The 24,316-nt window shown below is 46.5% G+C and overlaps 1 protein-coding gene across 3 annotated transcripts in view; it reads left to right on the forward strand.

Annotated features, from left to right (window-relative positions):
* Ppara (peroxisome proliferator activated receptor alpha) overlaps positions 1-22,624 on the forward strand; it is a 62,132-nt gene extending 39,508 nt beyond the window's left edge. For all 3 annotated transcript variants that reach the window (XM_038342489.1, XM_038342488.1, XM_038342487.1), the window contains 6 exons: positions 1,218-1,464; positions 7,553-7,713; positions 9,503-9,641; positions 10,819-11,021; positions 18,276-18,723; positions 21,317-22,624. In XM_038342489.1, coding sequence (XP_038198417.1) covers positions 1,257-1,464; positions 7,553-7,713; positions 9,503-9,641; positions 10,819-11,021; positions 18,276-18,723; positions 21,317-21,564 — 1,407 coding nt within the window. In that variant the 5' untranslated portion in view covers positions 1,218-1,256 and the 3' untranslated portion in view covers positions 21,565-22,624. The remainder of the gene's footprint in view (positions 1-1,217; positions 1,465-7,552; positions 7,714-9,502; positions 9,642-10,818; positions 11,022-18,275; positions 18,724-21,316) is intronic.
* The last annotated feature ends 1,692 nt before the right edge of the window (positions 22,625-24,316 follow it).

Here is a 24,316-nt window from a genome sequence, read left to right on the forward strand (position 1 = left end):
GTGAGCTGTGGTGTTCTCTGTGAGGCTTTCTCTGAGACTACTTCTAGATGGAAAAACAGGTCAGGAAGCTGAATGTCATCTAGTCAGTCTGGCTGGATGCTTGGTGACCCTGTCAGGCTTAGGTGGGCTGGAAATCGGGCCTACTGAAGGCAGCAGTGGGCAGTCCTGGCAAAGCTGCCGAGGTGAAATAGCAAAGCCAAGAGGCCTAGTGTGCTATATTTCCGTGGGCTGAACTGACACACTAAGGGATTGGACTTTGACCTGGAGATCACAGGAAGTCATTTAAGATTATGGAGAGTGTACTTATCATAGGGGTACTGATTTTTGCTTGCAGGTAAGTGGAGTTTGGAGTTGCCTGGGACTCAAAACTCCACAAAGCACTTGATACTGTGTAATTTTTCTAATACTATCTACAATAGACTACCTTTCACATGTACAGAAGAACACCTAAGAGTGAATAACACACAACACTCTTGCTGCCTGCTCCAGCCTTCCCTCCTGGTGCCCCTTAACCAAGCCCGGTGGCCTCCCTGCTGATCCTAGAATGTGCTGGCATGTACCAGCACTTGGTGTTCTTTGTACTGGAACATTCTTCTCCAGAACAGTGCATCCTTCTGAGGCTTCTGGGTCTGAGGCATCTGTGCTTCACCTGTTCTTGCTCATGTCTCTCACCCCCACCAAACATCCCATTCAGTTGGCCCCTACCTGTGTCCCCATTGGAAGGCATGTTTCAGGGAACGTGAACTGTGTTTTTGTCCATGGCTGGAAAGCTGAGCTCATGTGTAGTGAACAGTCAGTAAGCAATGAAGGGTTGCCCTCTGAGTACAGTTTGACTCTTCTATATTTGTTTGGAGATTTTAAAATATATATTTATATGTTTGAGAATTTAGCCTTGGTCTGTATGTGTGCACCAAACATGTTGCCTGTTGCCCATAAAGTTCAGAGTTCCCTGGAACCACAGTTACAGATGGTTGTGAGCTGCCATGTGGGTGCTGGAAATCGAACCCAGATCCTCTGCAAAAGCAACACGTGCTCTCAACTGCTGAGCCATCTTTCCAGACCCTGTTTAGAGAATACATCACTGTGATTTCAAGTGTCAAGGGTGGAGAGTCAATGCTGCCACTGCTGAGATTTGAACTTAGACAGCCCTTCAAGGATAAGTGATGTTCATTTCAGAACAGAAAGAAAATGCTCTTCTGGTTATTTTTGTTCCACAGATCGACGCTCTGTGGCCTGCCTGGCCACTTCCAGTCAACATGGTGGACACAGAGAGCCCCATCTGTCCCCTCTCTCCACTTGAGACAGATGACCTGGAGAGTCCCTTATCAGAAGAATTCTTACAAGAAATGGGAAACATTCAAGAGATTTCTCAGTCCCTTGGGGAAGAGAGTTCTGGAAGCTTTAGTTTCACAGACTACCAATATTTAGGAAGCTGTCCAGGCTCTGAGAGCTCTGTCATCACAGGTAAGTGCTGCTTTCTGGAAAGATCTTCCTAGATGTCTATTTTCCTCAGAGTATTTAAGAATCTCTGTCTCTCCGTCTGTCTGTCTGTCTCTCTGAAACCATCATTACAATCAAAGTAATGATGGCACCCATCAAAGTCAGCTTGGTGCGCCCTGCAGTGTCCTCCTTCCTCTTTACCACATGACTTTTGATATGTTTTCTGGCACTGTAGGCTTCTTCGTGTGTGTTGTGTCGGCTAGTGTGTGCTTCCTGGAACTTTCTCTAAATGCATGACTCTTCCTAGATGTCCTTCTACACTCTCTGAGATCTGTTGATGACGCCTCTGCGTGGTGGTTGTTTACCTGTTCTTCCCTCGGTGCTGTGCACTGCCCGACATGACTTTCTTTCTGTCTCCATGTGTCTGCCTGTGAACACTGGAGCTGTGGACAGTTCCCAGCTACCGCATTGAGAACCATCCAGGCAAGACTTTGTCCAGACACCTGTGTTCTTCTCTTGGGTAAATACATAGGAAGGGCTGAGCTAGTGGGGCAGGTGTGTGTGTGTGTGTGTGTGTGTGTGTGTGAGTTTTCAGGAGATGCCAAAACACTTTCCAAAGAACTGTCCCCACTTTCAGTGTGGGAGTTCAGCGGGCTCATCTGTGGAAGGTATGACCGCTCTTTGACGCCTTAGCCATTCTTGCGGGAGAGCCACGGTGCTCCGTGGGGGTCGTTTTAGTTTGCACATCTCTGGTGCTGCATCTTCTTGTGTGATAATTTGCCCTATAACTGTTTTCGTAAAGTTTCTGGTGAAATCATTTGCCTACTTTGTACTTGGGTTGTGTATTGTCTTACTACTTATAATAGAAATTTGAAATGTATTCTGGATACAAGGACTTCCTCAGGTAAATAGTCTACAAATACTTCTTCCCAGCCTGAAGTTTATCTTTTTTCATTAGCTGTGTCATTCAATGAAAACCAGTTCCTAATTGACAAAGTCCTGCTTATCAGTGTCCTTCTTTTGGTAGACCATGCACCTTGAGTCATCTTGGACATCTTCGAGAAGTTTTAGGTTTTACATTGAAGTCCTATGTTCATCAACTTAATTTTTACATACAGATCAAAGTCTCTTCTCACTTTCCTCTCATTCACAGTTGTTTGGGCATAGCTCACTGACAAGAGCACTCGGTTGTCTGTGTGCCTCTGAAATCAGTGGACATTGTAGGTCTGTAACCAGGCTTTTTCTCAGCTCCATCCATTTCTTTCATTGGATGCCAGTTCCATGGTGCTGGCATCTCCTGAGAACTCACACAAACATCTGCTCCATGGTCCATGGTCCAGCTCTTCCACTCCTATGTATTCACCCAAGGGAAGAATGCAGATACCTGGGTAGAGCCTGTGTACAACTGTTCACAGTAGATCTCTGTGCAATTGCCCAGTGCCCCCCCCAGATAAGTTCTCTGGTCTAGGGGTGTGTGTGTGTGTGTGTGTGTGTGTGTGTGTGTGTGATATTATATACACGTGAGTGCAGGTACTCGTGGCGGCCAGAGGCATTGTATTCCCCTGGAGCTGGAATTGGAGACAGATGTAAGCAATCTGAAATATATGCTGGGAACCAGACTCAGGTCTTCTGGAAGGACAGTGTTCTTACTCACTGAGCTATTTCCCTAGCCTTTATTACTCTACTCAGTCAAGGCAGCTGAGTTTTTTCATTAGAGATACATATGTAGTCAGTTTGGGGAGAATTGACATCTTCCTGATCTGAGTTTTCCTATTCATCTCTGACAGTCGTGTTTTTCATATCTGGGTCCTCTTCAGGTTCTTTGCCCATGTGTTATTCTGTCTCATGTGTTGGCATCTCACATATTGTGTCAGATTTATATGCAAGCATTTTATACTTTTAACCTGATTATAAATGAGTGGTATTGATTATTTTGTATTTAAACTTCTGGTTATTCGGTGCTACTTATATAGACATATAATCATTTTTTTGAATGCTAACTTTTAAACTTAATTAGTGCCAGTGACTTTTTAAATATAGATTCTTTAAGATATCCTTGTAAATAATGGTGTCATCTGCCACGAAGACAGCTTTGCTTCCTGCTTCTCAAGATGGGTCTCTTTAATTTCCTTTTTCCACACTGTAACACTGGTTAGAACTTCCTGCACGGTGTTAGGTGGGAACGGTGATGCCTCTTCTTAGCACTGGTCCATGAGAAAACCACCTTGTCTTTGCTGCAGAGTGTGCTGGCTACAGTTTCTCTTAGATGCCCGCTAACAGCATTCCTATTGAGCTGCTGGAGTTACCTTCTTGTCCCAGCTTGCTATGAACTTTTATTAGGCATTGGTGTTAGGTTTGGGGAAATTATTTTTATGTGCTAGGATGACGATCAAAAAGCTTCCTTTTAGTTAGTTTGTTTATTTACCTATTTATATGTATCTTTTCAAGACAAGGTTTCTCTGGGTAGCCCTGGATGTACTAAAGCTCATTCTGTAGATCAGGCTGGCACTAAACTCACAGAGATCTGCCTGCCTCTGCCTCTGCCTCCTGAGTGTTGGGACTAAAGGTGTGCACCACCACCGCTCAGCCCCCTTGAGTTTATTTATACAGTGAATTGCATATATGGACAGTTAAACTAACCTTGCATTCCAGTGGGAAAATGTTAATTTGTCCTAATGTCTCATACTCTTGGTAAACAGTTTAATTGTCTAATATTCTATTAAGGGGATGCTAGTTTTTGTTACTGAAATATCCTTGTCTGACTTTGGTCTTAGATTGATTCTTGCCTTGTGAAATGAGGAAATGTTCTCTCTTTTTTGGTTTCCTGGAAGTTTTTCTGGAAAACTGTGATGTGGGATTCCCCTCTGTATGTTATGAATATGTTTACTATTGGTTAATAAAGAAGCTGCTTCAGCCTATATCAGGGAAGAATATAGCCAGGCTGGAAGAGGAGGGAGGGGGAGAGAGAGAGAGAGAGAGAGAGAGAGAGAGAGAGAGAGAGAGAGAGAGAGAAGAGAGAGAGTTAGGGAGATGCCATGTAGCTGCCGAAGAAGAACCAGTCAGTGCCGGAACCTTTCCTGTAAGTCACAGCCTCGTGGCAATATACAGATTAATAGAAATGGGTTGATTTAAGATGTAAGAGTTAGTTAATAAGAAGCCTGAGCCCTGAGCTAAAAGGTCAAACAGTGTTGTGATTAATATCGTTTCTGTGTGATTATTTGGGTCAGGGTAGCCAGGAAATGAACAAGCAGTCTCTGTCTACAGAATTGATACTTGGATTTCCTTGAATGCTTGGTTGATTTCATAGATGAGGTCATCTGGGCCTGAAGATTTCTTAACAGCTTCGCTCTTCCTTCCCATGGCTAATGCTGTTGTGTTCTCTCTCTCTCTCTCTCTCTCTCTCTCTCTCTCTCTCTCTCTCTCTCTCGTTTGTGTGTATGTGTTTCACTGTGGATAGTTTCTATTGCTGTGTTTTCCACTTTGCCAATCTTTTCTTTTGCAGTGTTTAGTCTCCCTGGTTTATTGTCCACAGCAGATATTATAGTTTTCATAACCAGCACCAGGATCTAGTCTTTGAACCTTCATTTTTATCCAACACACACAGTCTTCCATCTTGCTTTTTAGGGTATGGTCAGAATAACTTTTTAATGTCTTGGAAGCAAATTATATCATCTGTGTCACTTCTGGGTCTCTTTCATTGGTTTCTCTTCTCATCGCGAGCCAAGATTTCTACTTGTATGCCTTGTAATTTTTTAATTGAGTGGCACACACTGAGAGCTCTGTTGTGTGGTGGAGTTTGCATTCCAATAAGCATGCCCAGGCTTTGTTCAGAGATGCAGTTAAGTGACTGTGAAATGTTTGATCCTTTCGGGTCTTGCTTCTAGCTTTGTTAGATGGAACCATATAGCTTCTACTCTAGAGGTGACTTCCTCACTGCCAAAGCAGTAAGTACACTCCAAGTGCTGGACCTGATGTCCCACAGAGTCGGGAGCATCCACTGTGCAGGGCAAGAACAGGAATGAATGTTCCTGGCCCTGCCAGGGCAGTTTCCTGGGATCAGCTGCTAGGCTTTTTATAGTTGGTTTGTTATGATTTGTTTTTCTTCCTTCCTTCCTTCCTTCCTTCCTTCCTTCCTTCCTTCCTTCCTTCCTCCCTTTTTCACTCCCTCCCTCCCTCCCTCCCTCCCTCCCTCCCTCCCTCCCTCCTTCCTTCCTTCCTTCCTTCCTTCCTTCCTTCCTCTGTGTGTAGGAGCATATGTATACACATGTGATGTGTCTGTGGAAGACAGAGAACAACCTCCATGTGTTAATTCTCTTCCTTCCACTGTGAGCTCCTGGGATGGAATGAAGAATGTCAGGCTTAATTAATCTTGGCTACTTCCAATTCTTAGCAATTAAGTAGGAAACTACCGAGGCTGGGGAAATGGTCCCATTGGCAAAAGTGTTTGCCATGTAAGCATGAGGACCTGACTTCAAAACCTAAAAACATGTTTGAAGAAATAAAAGAAGCCAAATATAGTAGGCTGGGTCCGCAATCCCCATACTGCGTGGATAAAGAGGTGGGCAGATACAAGAGCCTCCCCAGAAGCTCACAAGCTAAGCCAGCTACCTGGTGTACAAAGAGGTAAACAACAGGAGAGAGACCCTGCCTCAAAGTGGAAGGTGATAGCTGACACCAAGTTGTCCCCTGACCTCCATATACATGCCATAGCATGCCATGACATACACATCATACACATCCTTATTTTTTTAAGTTTCTATCTTTGATTTTTGTGTGGACGTGTTCCCAAGTCAGGTGGGTAAGTAACCAGAGATGCAATTGTTCTCACCTATGACTGTTTTGCTTTAAAAGTGGCTGTCCCTTTTGTTCTATGTGTGCACTGGGCATGAGTGACAGCAGCCACTCCACAACCCTGCTGGTGCTTCTGTTGTCAATATCAAAGACGTTTCATTTAATGGGTGCTCAGTGACGGTCACTGTGGCTTAAACTCACAGCCCACTAATGACAGTGACACACTCCTCATCTGTCTTCTTGGGCGAAGTATATATTATTCTATTATTGATGGGCTTCTGATGCTTTTGGTTTATTGGTACCTTTTTTTTTTGAGAGTGTAGTATGTAGTTATGGTGTTTATTATCTGCTATATTTTATCATATGGTTAGACTTTTTTCTTAAATAATACACTATATTTCTAAAGTTAAAACTTTATTAATACATTTTCATATAAAGTGTAATACCATTTCTCCTTCCCTTACTCTTCTAAATGTCTCTTTTTTTGGGGGGGGGTGGAAGGGAGGGGAGGGAAGGGGGAGGAGAAGGGGAGGAGATGGAAATCTTGAATAAAAAAATGAGAAAAAAAATAATAATATTGGTACCTTTTATATGTGTGGTTTTCTATTGTTTGATTTTAAGACTTCTTTGTATCTTTTAGACCCAAGACTTTCATCGAGTGGGTTTTTAGAAGCATTTTCTCCCCAGCTCTGATGTATCTTTCCATTTCTCTTTCCTTTCTCTGCCGTCTCTCCTCTCTTCTCGCTCAGTCTCTTTTTCTACCTTGTTCTCAGCACACTCTCCTCTCCTCTCTCAGCTCTCGTTCTCAGTTCCCTTCCATTTCCCCCTCGTCTGCCTCTCCATTTTTCTCTTCTGTCTCTGCCTCGCCATGTAGCCCATGCTGGTCTTGGACTGACAGTCCTCTTGCCTCTGCTTCTGAACTTTAGGGTGAGAAACATGTGTCCCTGCACCTGACCCGCGTGAATCATCAGGCCATATTCTGGTGCCACTGAGTCATGGGGTCAACAAGACTGGAAAGCAGCCAGCTCTGTGTTGGTCATGTGGCATGGGAGGCTGGGGCTCATGTGGAGGTCTCTCTCATAACATGGCCTCTGAAGAACTGGAGGTAGGGTATGAGGAAGCTGGCTAGTATACATGAGCTTCAGGAATGGTGGCACCATGGTAACTACGGGCAGTGTGTGGCCAGAGGCAGAGCTGATTCAAGACGGACACCTGCCCACATCCCAGGTTCCCCGACTACTTCCAAATCATCTTCCCATGGATCCGGTTCTGACATGGGTTGTAGCACCTCAAGTCTCACACACTTTCCTCTTCTTCACAGACACACTCTCTCCAGCTTCCAGCCCCTCCTCAGTCAGCTGCCCTGTGATCCCCGCCAGCACGGATGAGTCCCCTGGCGGTGCACTCAACATTGAGTGTCGGATATGTGGGGACAAGGCCTCAGGCTACCACTACGGAGTCCATGCGTGTGAAGGCTGCAAGGTACAGAGGCCCTGGGTGGAGGGGGAGGTAACCACATGAGTCGATGACTTTGCTCCTCTGCAAGATGCCCACCACTCTGAGACCTACAGAAAGGGCAGAGAACTGGCCTCAGTGGCAGGTTGGCTACTCTTTGGAGCATCTAGGGCAGGTTGCTTTGCTGTACTTTGTAAACACTCTAGAGGGATGCAACCTTTAAAACAAAACAAAAAGACGGGGAAACCAAACATGGTTGCTTTAAAAATGTCTCCTCCCATGGCACAAAGTGTAGGCTATGTACCTTACCTCGGGACCACCTCAGAAGCCAGCTAGAGCAGAGGTGACCATGCAGTGGGGTGTGTTTACCTACAGCCTCATGACCTCTCCAGGGGCCAGCTAGGGCAGAGGTTACCATGCATTGAGCAAGGGGCTGGCCATCAGACGTGTCTTGCCCCTTGCTCAGAGTCCACAGTGTCTGGCTCCCCTGCTATTGTAACTGACCCCCACTGGTCGCTTCTGGCACATACTCCCGTCCTTCTAGCCACCTGCATCCTCCTGAGTATCTCTGTCCTCTTAAGAGTCAACTTGACCTCCAGACAGTCGTGACCCAGGCCCCACAAACATGAAGCGAGTCCCCTTCTGCTGCATATACATTCTCAAGTTTGTCATTTCCATGAACGCCATATATGGAAAATTGAGAGATGCACATGTTTGCTTAAAAGCCACAGCCTCCCTTTCTAGTACCTTCTGGAAGTATCCAGGCTCTGAGGGAATATCACAGACCTTCCTTCCTGTATGTCATTCTCGAAGCCCTGTCATTTGTCTTCAGGTGGCCCTGGTGCATGGGACCAGTCATCCCAGATCCAGGGCCTGGTGGCCCCTGGCATTAACTCTCCTTGCTTCTCACCCTTCCTCTCCACCCCACACATCTTTCTTCCATTCTGCCTCACATGCCTAGATGAAGAAGCTACTCCTTCCAATCCCCCCATCCCAATAAAGGCCTGATCCCTTCTGTGTGGGCCATAAGAGTCCAACATGTCAGGCAAGTGGAGGGGGCACTCAAAAGCAAAGGATCCAAAGCTAAGATAAATTCCTTTCTGAGTTTTCCTTCTGCGTCCCTTTAAAAGTATGACTTGTGACAGGGCTTTCTGTCAAGGTCATGTCCAGTTGCTTTTGCTTAGTCTTGGCTTTCATGGGCTCACGTTGTTTTCTTCATGGGTGAAGCCCCAATGCTGCTATAAAACAAGGGTGTTGCTTTCAAATAACTGGTTCCCTCTTGCTATAGTGTCTCCTCTTCAGGAGTTGGTATTGTGACCCAAGAAACTACCATTTCCTCTTCCCCAGTTAGGTAGGGTCTTTCTAAGATCGCTTTGAATTCTGCCTTAATGCATTATTTTCCATCTTCAATGCAATGAGATGCATATTTTTTATTTGCCCTAGTTTTACATGACTAGAACTTCAACATGTAGTTTCTTTTGAAAGAGACAGTGAGGCTGGGTGTAGCTCAGCGAGCAGAGTAATTTCCTAGCATGCATGGATCCCTGGGTTGGATCCCCAGCACCCCACAGAGCCAGGCATGATGGTGCTCAGCCGAGTGGTCTCAGCACTTCGGAGGTGGAAGCGTGGAAGCAGGAAGACCAAGACTTCAAGGTCATCCCTGGCCACAGAGCAAGCTCTTAGCCAAGCTGGGCTACATGAGATCCTGTCTCAAAACAAACCTGTCAGTCAAATGCACAAGAAAGCCGAGGGACACCAGTCTGGTGACTTACCCAGAGCCCATGTTCTTTACATCAATTTTGTGGCGATATCACAGGGCTTCTTTCGGCGAACTATTCGGCTAAAGCTGGTGTACGACAAATGTGACCGGAGCTGCAAGATTCAGAAAAAGAACAGGAATAAGTGCCAGTACTGCCGCTTCCACAAGTGCCTGTCTGTCGGAATGTCACACAATGGTAGGTAAGGCTGCTGGGCACACCATGTCAGCCCGTGACTCAGTTTATCCTTCTATATTTTTAGTGGGTATGCTGTAACATGTAAATATTTTCAGCAGCTTGTATTTCGCAGAGCACTTGAAAATATTGTGGTAAGACTTTGCTGTCAACTTGGGAGGGGTGGGTAAAAATCATGAGTGGCAAGATGTCATATCACTTCTGTTAAATGTAGGTTCATTTAAACCTTGTACCATATTGTGAGTTTTGTTTTCTCAGCCATAATCTAATTTAGAACATGGTACCCAGTGAATGTAAATCAATCAATCGATTGATTGATTGATTAATTAATTAGTTAGTTTTGAGTTAGGTGGTTTACTACCCATCCCTGGCTGGTATGGAAATTGCTTGATAAACCAGGCTGGCCTTGAACTCACAGAGATACACCTGCCTCTGTCTCCAAGGAGTACTAGGAGCACGGATGTAGTAGTACATGCCTATAATCCCAGCACTCAGAAGGCTGAGGCAAGAAGAGTTTGGTAACTTCATGGCCAGCATGGGCTACACAGAGATACCCTGTCTCAAAAAGTACAAAATAGAGCTGGAGATATATCTCAACTGGTAGAGTGCTTTGGCACGCATGAGGCACTGGGTTCCTAGCACCATGTAGACCTGGCCTGTAATCTGAGTACTTGAGGGGTGGAGGCAAGAGTCTCGGGAGTTCAAGGTCATCCTCCATTATATAGTTGGTTGGAGGCCAGGATGAGACACTATATGAGATCCTGTCGAGAGGGAGGGAGGGAGGGAGAGAGGGAGGGAGGGAGGGAGGGAGGGAGGGAGGAAGAGAGAAGCAGATGATTAAAGTACATAGATAGCTATATAGATAGATGATTAATAGGCAGATGATAGGCAGACAGATGATTGATAGACAGATGATGTATATAAATGGACAGATGATTGGATTGATAGATAATAGATAGGAGATAGGAGATATCCCCTTCACTTTGGCGGATGGCCTACCTGAGGACAATAAACTACCCCACTGATAAGCTCTGTGGTTGGCCTTTAGTCTGCCTCGTAGAAAGTTCAGTCATAATAAGGAACGGGTTTAGCTCGTCATTCCTGTTCTGGCCTCTGCCTTGGTCCTCACACGCCTTGGTCATTTCTGCATCTCCCCTTGTCCTATCCCACCCAACTCCAGCGATTCGTTTTGGGCGGATGCCAAGATCTGAGAAAGCAAAACTGAAAGCAGAAATTCTTACATGTGAACATGATCTGGAAGATTCGGAGACTGCAGACCTCAAATCTCTGGCCAGGAGAATCCACGAGGCCTACCTGAAGAACTTCAACATGAACAAGGTCAAGGCCCGGGTCATCCTGGCAGGAAAGACCAGCAATAACCCGGTAGGTGCTCCTGCTGCCCTCGGAACCTTGGTGTATCCCTTGGTGATGTCAGCTGGGGTCACAGGGAATGACTGAGAACATTGTCTGATGTTGGAAAATAGAATTTATCCCAAAGTCAAAGGAAGGGCCATGGAAATACATGGCTCATTCTGAGGCTCTAAGATGTAGCTTGACACCAACAACTGCCTTCCTGCCTGGGCTCGCCTCAGCTCCTAGCAACCGAGACATTATAAAGGCTATGTAATTGATACGCCAAAAATAATCTAGTTAATTCCTTACCCAGTATCGGGGTGTTTCTTAAGTGTGTTTTAATCCCTATTTTAAGGCCAGAAATGAAACCTATTCCCTCCCTACTGGAATCACTTATTCTTCTGCTAAGCTAAGCCTGCCTTCCTTGTCACCTTCTTGCTTCTCCTTCACTCTGACGGTTTCCGTCTTGGGGAGGGGCCTTTGTTGACCGGATGCACCTCCTATATGTCAGCTCACCCCTGCATCTGCAGCTCCTGTAACAGTTGCCTGGCTCATGACCCACTGTTCCCACAGATGGATAAGCCTGTGTACACTGCAGAAGGGTATCAAGAGCCATTTCCACAGAGGGGCCAGCCCTCACTTGGCACAGAGGACTCTTGCCTGGTACGACAGGTTTAATTTGTGCTAATGAATAGCTTGGAGCCTTCCTCACTGGGAATTACAAGCAAGAATTTTTAGTCACAGGAAAACGGAGGATTTCACAAGCTACATACTTTAATCAACAAACCCCACCTCTCTTTTACTGAGTCTTCTAATTCTTTGGTGAACTCTCCAGTGAGATGGGCTGAGACATCTTAGAAGGTTTCAGCAAACTCCTCACCGGGTGACCCCAGAGGCCCTTTCCAGTTAGAGCAGTGGTTCTCAACCTTCATAATGCCGCGGCCCCTTAATAGAGCTCCTCATGTTGTGGTGACCCCAACCATAAAATTATTTTGTTGCTACTCCATAATTGTAATTTTGCTGCTGTAATGAATCATAATGTAAATATCTGATATGCAGGATATCTGATATGCGACCCTGAAGGGGGTCCTGACCCACAGCTTGAGAACCGTGAGTCAGGACCAGCTTTAGAAGCAATATCCAACTGCTTTTGACCCCTCTGTTGGCCAGAGGTACCTCCTACCTCCAGGTCTCACATCATTTCAGAGGCTGGGCCTTCTCTTCCTGCCCAGCCTGCTGGCCAGCTTCCCAGAACTTGCTGGTCCAGTGTGAGACCCCATCTTTCCTCTTCCATCTGTGCCCAGCCTGGGACATTTCTAGGTGGCAGAGAGCCTGCCACCAGCTTCGCTGCCCTAGCGCCTCTGCAGAACTCTGGTTTTGTTGCTACAGTTGTATTGAGAGACTGTAGGCTGTGCATTTTGCAAGATTTAAAATTTTCATTTTGCATGCGTGTGCACATATGTGCAAGCATGTGTGTGTGGACATATGTGTGTGTACATGTATGAGTGTGCGTGAATGTGCCTGAGTGTATGTCTGTGTACCACATGTCTGCAGAAGCCTGTGGAAGCCATCGGATTTCCTGGAACTGGAGTTACAGATGGTTGTGAACCACTGTGTAGGTGCTGAGAACTGAACCCCAGTCTATGAGAGCAGCAAGCACTCTTCACCTCTGAGCTGTCTCTCCAACCCCACGTTTTATGATATTTCGAAGCTGGGAGTCCCTTTAGGGGGATTAGGCTGTAGCCCTGGTTCACTCAGTTTGACCTGTGTCCCGTGGCACAATGCTCAGTGACTGTCAAGTTCTAGGCTGGGACAACAGCCTCAGCAAGATCCCAGCAGAAATCAGTGAGGCCCAAAAACTGTGTTTCCTCTGGTAAGCAGTTTAAAGCGCATGGATGGGATGCACATGAACTTGTGAGGTGGGGAGATGGGCAGTCACACCAACAGCGCAGCGCAGTCTTGCTGTCCTGCAGGCCAACTAGGGCAGGCGCAGTCACAGACGCCACACACCATACCGGGAGACAGCAATACTTGTTGGGTGGTATAGCCAAGCGGTCCCTGGTTTGCTAAAAGTCGATGTCAAGCCCCACTTTGTAAAAGACCCACCGGAAGAAGTGGCGGCTCAGGCCATCTGGAGCTGGTCGGGGCATGGGGACCTGGAGGCTGGATTCTGATAAGGTCTATAGACAGCTGTGGGGGAAGGTGAGCTTACCTGGGGGAAGGACTGGGGAGACCGATGAAACCATTGCTTTCCGTCTGGACCCTGGGTCTGATTTGAGCCCCCTGGGATTTCAGACACATGAGCAAGAAAATGGCCAGGACTTCTGGTGATGGGGCTAAAACATTTCTTGGGATGTGTTCCTGCTTGATTTGAAAGGGGCAGAATTGGAAACAGTTGTCTGTCTGTCCCCCCCCCCCCGAACTTGGCTCCCAAAGAGGCCTTTCAACAGCATCTTAGATGTCTAGATGTTAGAGCCAGAGAGATGGCTCAGCAGCTCATAACTGCCTGTAACCCCAGTTAGAGAGCATCTGCCAGCCTTTTCTAGCCTACTTGGGCACCTGATGCATATGGTTCTCTCTCTCTCTCTCTCTCTCTCTCTCTCTCTCTCTCTCTCTCTCTCTCTCTCTCTCTTTCTCTCCCTCCCTCCCTCCCTCCCTCCCTCCCTCTTTCCCCCTCTTTCTCTTCCTCTTTCTCTCTATTTCTCTACTTCTCTCTCTCTCTCATGCATGCGCACACACACATACACTAAACTCTAAATTCATAATTAAATAAATCTTAAAAAATAAAGTCTAGTCACAATATTGACCTGTCTCTGGGCATCACTGTGTAGCTCTGGCTGGTATGGAACTTGCTATTTAGACCGGAATTCACAGAGACCTTCTCGCCTCCCTAGTGCTGTGATTTAGGGCCCTTGCTGCTGTGCCTAGCTTTTTTGTGTGAGAGACAATGTCTCACTAGTCCAGGCTGCTTTTAAACTCACGGGACCCTTGTATCTCAGCCTTCTGAGTACTAGGATAATAGTCATGTGCCTCCATGCCCAACCAACTTGAAATTTTCAAAGTGATTGTGTTTTTAATCATGTGTAGATGTGTGTGTGTGTGTGTGTGTGTGTGTGTGTGTGTGTGCACGCACATGCACATGAATGGAGGTGCCCACAGAGGCCAGAAGAGGGCACTGGAGCTGGCGTTTCAGACATTGTCAGCTTCCCAATGTCATTGTAGAAACTGAACGCAGGTTCTCTGCAAGAACAGTGCTTCCTTCTTAACTGCTGAGAATTCTTAATTGTCTTATTTATTTTGCTTCACCCTGTGAGCTATGTGTGCAGCTGAGGCTGCCCTAGTCCTTGGAGATGCCCTTCAGTAATCATCAAGCCCCTGGAACCCACCACTCGCCACAGCCCCCTTCTGGAAGAGCCCAGTGTACATTTGCCATGTCAAAGTCTCCGGGAGGTCCCAGCCCTACTCACTGTTCTTCTCTAAATCTTGACTGTGTGTTTGCTTGCTTCCCACTTTTCTTTCTGCTGAGTGCATGTTAGGAAAAGACAGTGCTCAGAATGAAGGTGGCGCTGCTGTCCCGGTCAGTGTTTTCTTCCTGGGAAGAAACTCCATGACCATGGCAGCTCTTATAAAGGAAAGCATTTAACTCTAGTCCCAGGGGACCTGAGCTGCTTCTACCTCCAAGGGCACTCACTGCACAACACACATGGTAAAAAGATGTACATAAGGCAACAATACCCATACACATAAAATAATTTAAAAAAATGACTCAGACATTCTATAGGCTAAACCCAGAACCAAGCTGCCAGGGTTCCTACTTACAGATTCATGCTCAAGACCCTCCCCCCCCTTTTTTTAAAAAAAAAGGTTTTATTTATTTATTTTATGAGTGTGCCATCTGCATGTACTCCTTTATTCCAGAAGAGGGCATCAGATCTCACTTCAGATGGTTGTGAGTCACTTGCAGTTGCTGGGAATTGAACTTAGGACCTTTGTAAGACCAGCCAGTGCTCTTAACCGCTGAGCCATCTCTCCAGCCCTCCCCCCCCCCTTTTTTTAAGATACCACAGCAGTCACAGAGAATCACACAGACATCCTCTCTAAACTCTTAACTCACTCCAATGCCTTGTAACACCTGACGGAGTGTGAGCGCTGTGGAAATAATCACTATGCTGGAGTAAGACAAGAGGAAAACAGTCTCAGGGCCAAGAGTTCTCTCTGTGGTAGAGAAGCCTTCCCAGCATAAACAATGTCCATAATTTCAAATACTCCTTAACATCGGTACTCATTCAGTATGGACATTGAATTTTAATTATTAAGAGTTAAATTTAGTCTGTGTATGTGGGGGCATGTGTTCAGAGGTCAGAGTACAATCCACAGAGTCAGTCTTTGTCTATTATGTGGGTCCCAGGGATCAAGCTCAAGTCTTCAGGCTTGGAAACACACACTTTTCACCCACAATGCTATCTCACCTGCCCTAAAAACATGGACCTACTGTATTTCTGTAGTCCCTTAAATCAGACTTTCACTGTTGGTCTTTTCGGAAGCATAACTGTCCCCAAATTAACCACAAGAAAGTGGTTATCAGACTTGTTGTTATGACCCTTAGAGAAACTTTTTTTGTCTGCCTAGATCTGACTTGAGATACTCAGTGGCTTGGCTCTGAGTTTTGCCCATAGAATGTCCGGTTGTCATTTTTTTTTTATTATCTTATTGTATGGGTATTTTTGCCTGCACGTATATCTTTGCACCACGTGTGTGCAGTGCCCTTGGAGGTAGAAGGAAGGTTCCAGTCCCCTGGGACTAGAGTTACAGATTGTCATACATCACCACGTGGGTGCTTGGTGGAACCAGATACTCTGGAAGGCAGGCCGTGCACTTAACCTCTGAGCCACCTCTCCAGCCCCACAGTGAGTCATTTTTAATGCATCTCCTTTCGTTAATATAGAATCAGATTTTTTTTGGTCCAGTGCTATATTGCAAGTCAGGCTCTGCCTAAACACTTCAGAGACAATTGCTTCTTCTCCACATATCCTCCTGCCTCTGTACCAGGCACATCCCAGGTACCTTGACTATGCATCTATTCTGTGGTTCCTGAAGATGCTCTTAACAGCCCAGCAAAGGGGAGGGGCCAGGCTCTTCCTAGGTAGCTGGAATGCTTCTGCTCTACACTGGATTGAAGCAATACTGGCCACCTCATTAGTGACCTTTGCTCACTCAGTATAGATATTACATGTGTGTGCATGCATGCGCGCACATGTGTGTTATAGATGGTCCCTTGATGCTGTCACTCCTGCTTGGCAAATATGAGTTCTGGCCAGTAGTGAGGTAAATGCTGGCTCTTCTCAGTGTCCCTGACATTTAATCCCTCTGAGCACAGTGACTGCAAACAGCTGTTGTCCCAGCAACAAGTGATTTTTTTAAACAATTTATGTTTTTAAATTGCACACATTTATGAGATATAGTTTGAAAATCAGATGTAAATACAAAATGTGTGCTGATAAAATCAGAGCAGTGTGTCCACCTCCATAATTAGTTCTCATGTGTCCAGAAAGTTCAAAGTCCCTTTAAACTCCTTATGAAAAAAATGCAATATACCTGGAGTCAATGGCATTACCAGACCCCTCTCTCTCCCATCTCCCTTCTCTCCGGAGTCTCTTCCCTACTCTCTGTTCCCAGTGTTTTTAGCACCCACATGAGCGATGATACATGGTATTTGTGTCCTTTGGTTTCCTCCATTTGGTACAAATACCAGGATGTCCTTTTATGGCTGAATAATATTCTCTTGGCATAGTCATTCATCTGTCAATGGCCATCCTTATTGCTTCCACGTTTGTCTCTGGGGAATGGTGTGGCAGTAGCCGTAAAGACCCAGCATCTCATAGCCAGTTTCCTTTGATCACTTTATTTATTGCTTGCCCAGTCACTGTGACAGAATACATAGCGAAGGTAAGTTGGTGTTGGGCTGATGATAGGGAAGGCATGATGGAGCATGAGGCAGCTGGGCGCATCGTGGCCACAGCCAGGATCAGGGATGATTGGTGCTGACTCTCCAGCCTAAGGAATGGAGTCATCCACATTCAGGGAGGCTCTTCCACCTCAGCTAAACCTCTGGAAATAAATGTCCTTACGGTTTGTCTCACCACCAATCTGAAAATCCAGAGTAACTGTCACCTGTTTACATAGTAGTGGCAAAGCTGGATGGTTCACTAGACTTTATAAAGAGGCAGGACCTGCAGGTGTGGACGCCATGGTGGCCCTGCAGGTGTGGACGCCATGGTGGCCCTGCAGGTGTGGACGCCATGGTGGCCCTGCAGGTGTGGACGCCATGGTGGCCCTGCAGGTGTGGACGCCATGGTGTCCTGCGGGTGTGGACGCCATGGTGGCCCTGCGGGTGTGGACGCCATGGTGGCCCTGCGGGTGTGGACGCCATGGTGGCCTGCGGGTGTGGACGCCATGGTGACCTGCGGGTGTGGACGCCATGGTGTCCTGCGGGTGTGGACGCCATGGTGGCCTGCGGGTGTGGACGCCATGGTGGCCTGCGGGTGTGGATGCCATGGTGACCCGCAGGTGTGAATACCATGGTGACCTGCAGGTGTGTGTGCCATGGTGACCTGCAGATGTGTGTACCATGGTGACCTGCAGGTGTAGATGCCATGGTGACCCGCAGGTGTGGATGCCATGGTGACCCACAGGTGTAGATGCCATGGTGACCTGCAGGTATGTGTGCCATGGTGCTGCAGCACAGAGGGAGTCAGCCTGGGATTTGGCTCTTGTTCTAGGATAGGCCACTGATACGAGGCCCGGGTCTTCTGCACTGGGAGGTGGTACTGCTTCCACTCTACAGCACTGAACAAAGCCTGTTTGTTTATTTCTACACAAAGCCAGTCATGTTTAGCACAGTTTTACATGCCCGCATTTATGTCTGCTCCCCTCCTTCCTGCCTGGCTGCACAGGTCAGCATTAGATTCTCTGGAACTGGAGTTAGGAATGGTTGTGTGCTGGAAATCAAACCAACGTCCTCTGCAATGGCCGCTGAGTTATCTCTCCGGCCCCGACAACTGTTATCTTACTGACTTATTTGTTAGTTTTCTACAAAGTCTTTGATTGTCTGATTTTGAAACTGCCCAATTACAGGTCTGCACTACACATGTATTTTGAATCAGCCCAGCACCAAGCCTGGAGACTTAGACACAGTAGCTTCCCATTAGTCCATTGACGTTTAAGGGGACTGCATAGTTTGTCATAGGATAGCCACTTGATTGACATTAGCTCCTTCCTTTGTAGCCTTTCGTCATACATGACATGGAGACCTTGTGTATGGCTGAGAAGACGCTTGTGGCCAAGATGGTGGCCAATGGCATCCAAAATAAGGAGGCAGAAGTCCGAATCTTCCACTGCTGCCAGTGCATGTCCGTGGAGACCGTCACCGAGCTCACAGAATTCGCCAAGGCCATCCCAGGCTTTGCAAACTTGGACCTGAATGACCAAGTAACCTTGTTAAAGTATGGTGTGTATGAAGCCATATTCACAATGCTGTCCTCCTTGATGAACAAAGACGGGATGCTGATAGCGTATGGCAACGGCTTCATCACGCGGGAGTTCCTGAAGAACCTGAGGAAACCATTCTGTGACATCATGGAACCCAAGTTTGATTTTGCCATGAAGTTCAACGCCCTAGAACTGGATGACAGTGACATTTCCCTATTTGTGGCTGCTATAATTTGCTGTGGAGGTAAGTTGATATGCCACTGTTGATTACTTACAGGCTTCCCTCTGGAGGAACTCAACGGTTGTAGATACGGTGCCAGCCTGGGCAGGATGGGGTGGTGTCTGAGCCCAAGTTACTGCCAAGTAGAATTGAGAATATATCTACTGTATGTTGTGGTTGCGTTATTATAGTATTTATTAATGCATATTGGCATATTATATGCCTAAATTAAATATATGCTCCACTGATAATACAATTATATCAAATATAAGTGTCTTAGATACACATAATATATGGTGATAATTTGTACTGTTAATATTATAATTATTGTAGTAGATAATAGTCTGGAAAGTACAGTGCAGGTGTAGATACAGTGTTGTTAATACTGATGTTAATTCATGCTAACCAGAAGCAGCTGCAAGGTCTGCTTTGCCAGAAGGAACAGTCCTGGGGAAGGAAGATCTGGGCCTCACTGGGGAAGCTGGCCTTGTGGTCCCTCATATTTGGCTCAGTACTGCGCTTCTTTAAATAGCCTTGTCTCTGGTCTGGGAAGGTCATCCACCTACTGTAAGCCCAGCTGACCTTGCCTGGCCTTGGCACAGAGCTGCGGGTGACAGTTCTCCCCAACTGCCAGAAGCCATCCTGCCCTTCACAGTCACTGTCTGGCGGGTGACCAGTTGGACTGAAGGAGCATCATTACTCTCGCAAAGCACGAAGTCACAGATCTGTAGCATTTGTCGGGGTCCTTTGTGTGATGGCGTGTGGATGGGGGAGGGCGGCAAGGCCATGCAGAGTTACCATACACGGCCTTTTATGGCTGCAGTCCTGCACCCACCCTGTGGCTATGGGAACTGTTCCGTATGGAAAATAGTAAACTTGCCATGGTGAAGTTAAAACTATAAAGGGTGGGTCATTCTACCACTGGAAAACATAGCCAAGGGGTTGGGAAGATGGCTCAGTCAATAAAGTGCTTGCCACACAAGCATGAGGACCTGGGTTTGAACCCAGAACCCACATTTAAAAAAAGCTGGGTGTGTGGGCATGCTCTTGTAATCCCAGTGCTGTGGAGGCAGGGACAGCTAGATCCTTGGGGCTGGCTGGACAGCCAGGTTAGCTTACTTGGTGAAGAGCTCCAGGCCGGTGAGAGACCTTGTCTCAAAAAAACAACAAGCAATTTCATCAATACATATGTACCCAAAATACAAATACGTAGTACACAAAAACCTTGGTTATTTATATTTATTTTACTCCTAAACCAGTGAAGGTTAAAACTCACATCAGGGGCAGGAGAGATGGCTCATCGGTTACGAGTATGTGCTATTCTTGCAGAGAACCCGACTTCAGTTCCCAGAATCCATATCAGTCAGACAGCTCACAGTAGCCTATCACTCTAGCTCCAGGGGATCCCATGCCCACTTCGGGCCTTCCAGAGAGCTGTACTCATGAGCATCTCCCACCCTCCCAACACACACATACACATAATTAAAATAAGTATATAAAAATAAACCAACTTTTAAAAAACAAAATTTGTTAAAGGATACATTTTAAATTTCAATCAGATTATCAAACTAAAATTGTATATACTCCACATTTTGATTACCACAATGCCTGCTTTGCTTTTAAATATTAAGATTAAATTTCTGAACTTTCTGTAAAGGAAAGGCTGATACAAATGACATAATAATTGATAATATGATTTAGAGATGTCACTACCCTCTGGAAACAGGAAACAAAATAGATAAAATGAGCATATGTTATCAGTAAGATGTTCCAAACATAAATAAGGGCCAGTGAGCTGGGCCCGTGGTAAAGCCCTTGCTGAGCGAGCCTGACGGCTCAGTTTGTTCTCTGGAACAGCATAAAGGTAGAAAGAGAAAACCCGCTCCCAATGGCAAACATGAATTATGAAATAAATACTCCAGTACTGTAAATAAAATGTCTTTTATCCCTATACATGTACATATGCAAAAAAATAATAAACACTCCATCATTAGCAGCTTTTAAGGCCTGGTCATGTGTGGATGAGGTTTAAAAGGCACAGCTGTCTGGATGGGCTAGGACCTGAAACTGTCCCAGGAAGGCCACCAGATGAGAGGAGTGGCACTTCCTGTTGTGTTCTCCCAATGCCAGGGGCTCCTTGGCGTTCTGCCCAGCCATGATCCTCCCCAGCCCCCATCACTTCGCAGTCTGCCCTCCACCTGGGCCTCACCGGAGGTATTGATAACGTTGCTTTTAAGGCAGAGCCCGATCAGCCTCACTCCTTCGGCACTGTCAGGCAGCAGAATTCACAGCTTTCCCCCGGGAAGAATTACTTCATTTCCTACATTACGCAAAGATGGCGTGGTTTGGGGCCAGTCAGGCCAGGCAAATCCAGAAATGGGGGCTGCACTATACAGGGGATGGAGGTGGCACCATGTACTGGCCCTGTAAAGAGCTAGGAGCATCAGTCATGTCTGTCCCCATCAGAGCCAGCGACTGTGGAAAAGTCTGTCTGGCCTCTGGTCACTCGGCGCCTTCTCCACGGGGCCACGTTAAGCAGTGACACTTGACTCCTCCCTCCACTGACCAATGGCTCTCGGATGGTCACACAGACGTCTCTCTCTTCTTTCGAGCGTAGATCGGCCTGGCCTTCTAAACATAGGATACATTGAGAAGATGCAGGAGGGTATCGTGCATGTGCTCAAGCTCCACCTGCAGAGCAACCATCCCGACGATACCTTTCTCTTCCCGAAACTTCTTCAAAAAATGGTGGACCTTCGGCAGCTGGTCACGGAGCATGCGCAGCTCGTGCAGGTCATCAAGAAGACCGAGTCCGACGCAGCACTGCACCCGCTACTGCAGGAGATCTACAGGGACATGTACTGATTTCTCCTGAGTCGGCAGCCATTGCCACCGTCCAGGGACCTCTGAGGTCTGCAGCCCCACACAGGAGAGCAGGGATTTGCACAGGCGACCACCCTCCTACCCTTGGAGATGAAGGGGGCTGAGCCTAGGTAATGCAGGCTCTTCCCACGTCTTTCCTTTCTGAATTGGCACTTCTAAGAACACCTGTTACTCAAAGGCTGTTGAGCGGAGGCTAATAGGATTCAATCAGAGAATGGCAGTCCCCGGGCTGATCTTAACTGGTCCCGCGCTAATCAATGCACGTTTCTCTACATCGCGTTTATAATTTGCCCCTATAATTAATGTGTAACTTCAAAATCTGAGTGTTCTCATCTCTGCTCACCGACCTTCTGGCTGTGTGTACCCTAGGAAATCCCGAAAACTAATCTGCACTTTTTAACCTTTAAAATCCACAAGTCACCACACGGCCCAGGGTTAGCCATTTAGACCTGGCGAAATGTTTATTGGGAAGACGTCACTTCCGTTTCCTAGCTCTAAGAAAGAGAGCTGGCTTCTGAGAACATTCGAGAATGGCTAGAATATGCAGCCCCATCATTTCCTTTGTTGACTCACTGTTTTGGAGGGTGTAACTAATATGTGGGGGAAAAAAACCCAACCAAAAAAAAAAAAAAATTTCCAGGTTTGTGTAGAAGTTCCCAGAAAGCTACAATCTCAAGAAGTCTCAAGAGGCCTACTTGAGCTAATGTCTGATACACAAAGACAGGATGAGCCCGGAGCAACAAGTTCTGCAATCCTGTCCATGCTAACCCCATAGCTTGTGGGCATGACAGCAATTCCGGAGATGGAGTCACGGAAGATCTGTAAACGCTCCTCTAGGCCCCCTCTGGCAGCTCCTTTAATATGACACTTTATGGCTCTTTTGGTTTTTAAATCTTGGTGGGGAGATACTCCCTGGAGTGGAGAAGGCAAAGGTGACTTTACTACCCAGGCTAGGAGGATCTGGTGACCCTGGAGAACAAGAGGCAGGGGTGTGGTGTCCTTCCCCTTCTACTATCTGTACCCAATAGAAGATCTCACAACACTTGATTGGGTTTTTGTTGTTTTGTTTTGTTTTGTTTCAGAGAATTAGATGATAAAGTCCCTTTTCTTCCGTCCCATTGGGCAAGTAGTGCTGACTACCTTCAGGAGAAACAGTTGGCACAGAGAATTCGCAGACCTTACAGACCTGCCAGCGCCTGCCCTCCAAGAGGGTGGCTGCATATTTCCGATCAGGGTGTATCTTTTGTGTCCCTTCCGATCTTCAGAAAATTTTGACTCTTTTGAAGTCACATTATTTGTTATTAAAGAATGATCAAGATGGATACTGCCAAGGAGTTGGGGATGTAGCTCAGTTGGCAGAGAGCTTGCTGACCCCTAGTGCTGCTTTCTGCTGGGCATGGTTGTACGTGCCTGTACCACCTGTAACCTCAGCAAATGTTTAAGGTCACCTTCATATATACACTTAAGTTTGATTCCAGTCTATGCTGCATGAGACCCTGTTTTTCTTTTTTAAAAAAAATTGATGCAGATAAAGTATTCAAGATCAGCATTATGAAGACAGTAGAATGGATAATATGGCCGTGACATTTCAAGTAGGAAAAGGGAAAATTAGGATCAAGACATGGTTTAAGATTTGCACACTTTATGGCTGAGTGGTGGTTGTGCACATCTTTCATCCCCGCACTCAGGAGGCACAGGCAGGTGGACCTCTGTGGGTTTTGGGTCCAGCCTAGTAGGGCCAGCCTGGTCTACAGAGTTAGTTCTAGGACAGTCAAGGCTACACAAAGAAACACTGTCTCAAAAAACAAAAACAAATAGAATGAGTCTTTTTCTGTCCCACCAGCCAGCTTCCCAAATAATGACACAGAAACTTCTGATTAATTATGAAAGCTTGGCCCATAGCTTAGGTTTGTTCCTAACTAGCTCTTATAACTTAAATTAACCCATTTATGTTAATCTATGTTCTATCACGTGGCATTACCTCTCTTCCATCTTGGACCTCCTGTTTCCTCTTCATGTCTCCTGGAGTCTCTAGGGTGCTGTGATTCCCCCCCCCTTCTTTCTCTCCCTGGAAATCCAGCCTATACCTCTCCTGCCTAGCCATTGGCTGTTCAGCTTTTTATTACACCGATCACAGCACTACATCGTCATACCATGTACAAATATCCCATAACTTCCCCCCTCTTTCTCTCCTTCCTCCATGTCTTCTTTCCTCTCTTCCTTCCTCATTCTCACTTTCCCGCTCTGCCCTCCTCCCTTCCTGCCAGACAAAGGCTCTGCTGGGCAGCACTTGCCACAGGCAGTCTGCCCAGGCTCTCAGGAAATCAGTGGCAGAGCAAATCAGTTTCATAGATGATCCCAGGGAGGGTTGAGCTCATTCGGGAAGGAGCTGGCCTCTGTGGCACATGGCATACCCAGTCTTCGGTCCTTCCTGCAGGCTAGAGCTGGTCCTAGGTTTAAAGGGTCAAAGGTTGGATCCCAGTTCCAAGTCTCTTCAGTGCACCTGTCCCCAACCAGGGTAGACTTTTGTTCTGATGGGCCTTAGACAAATGCCACTCCGGGGTAGGTGACCTTGGAAAGAGAGTTTTGAGTCATGGATTTTTGGAGCAGCCATGCACTCTATTTTAACTTCCATAAAACTTATAAAAGTAGCCCCTTGCCATATGCTTTCAGCATGGACTACACAGCTGGCTGATAGCTCTGTGTCAGCTTGCGTCAGAGCTGATGCTCAGTG

This window comes from Arvicola amphibius, chromosome 9 (assembly GCF_903992535.2).
Source record: "Arvicola amphibius chromosome 9, mArvAmp1.2, whole genome shotgun sequence".
NCBI lineage: Eukaryota > Metazoa > Chordata > Mammalia > Rodentia > Cricetidae > Arvicola > Arvicola amphibius.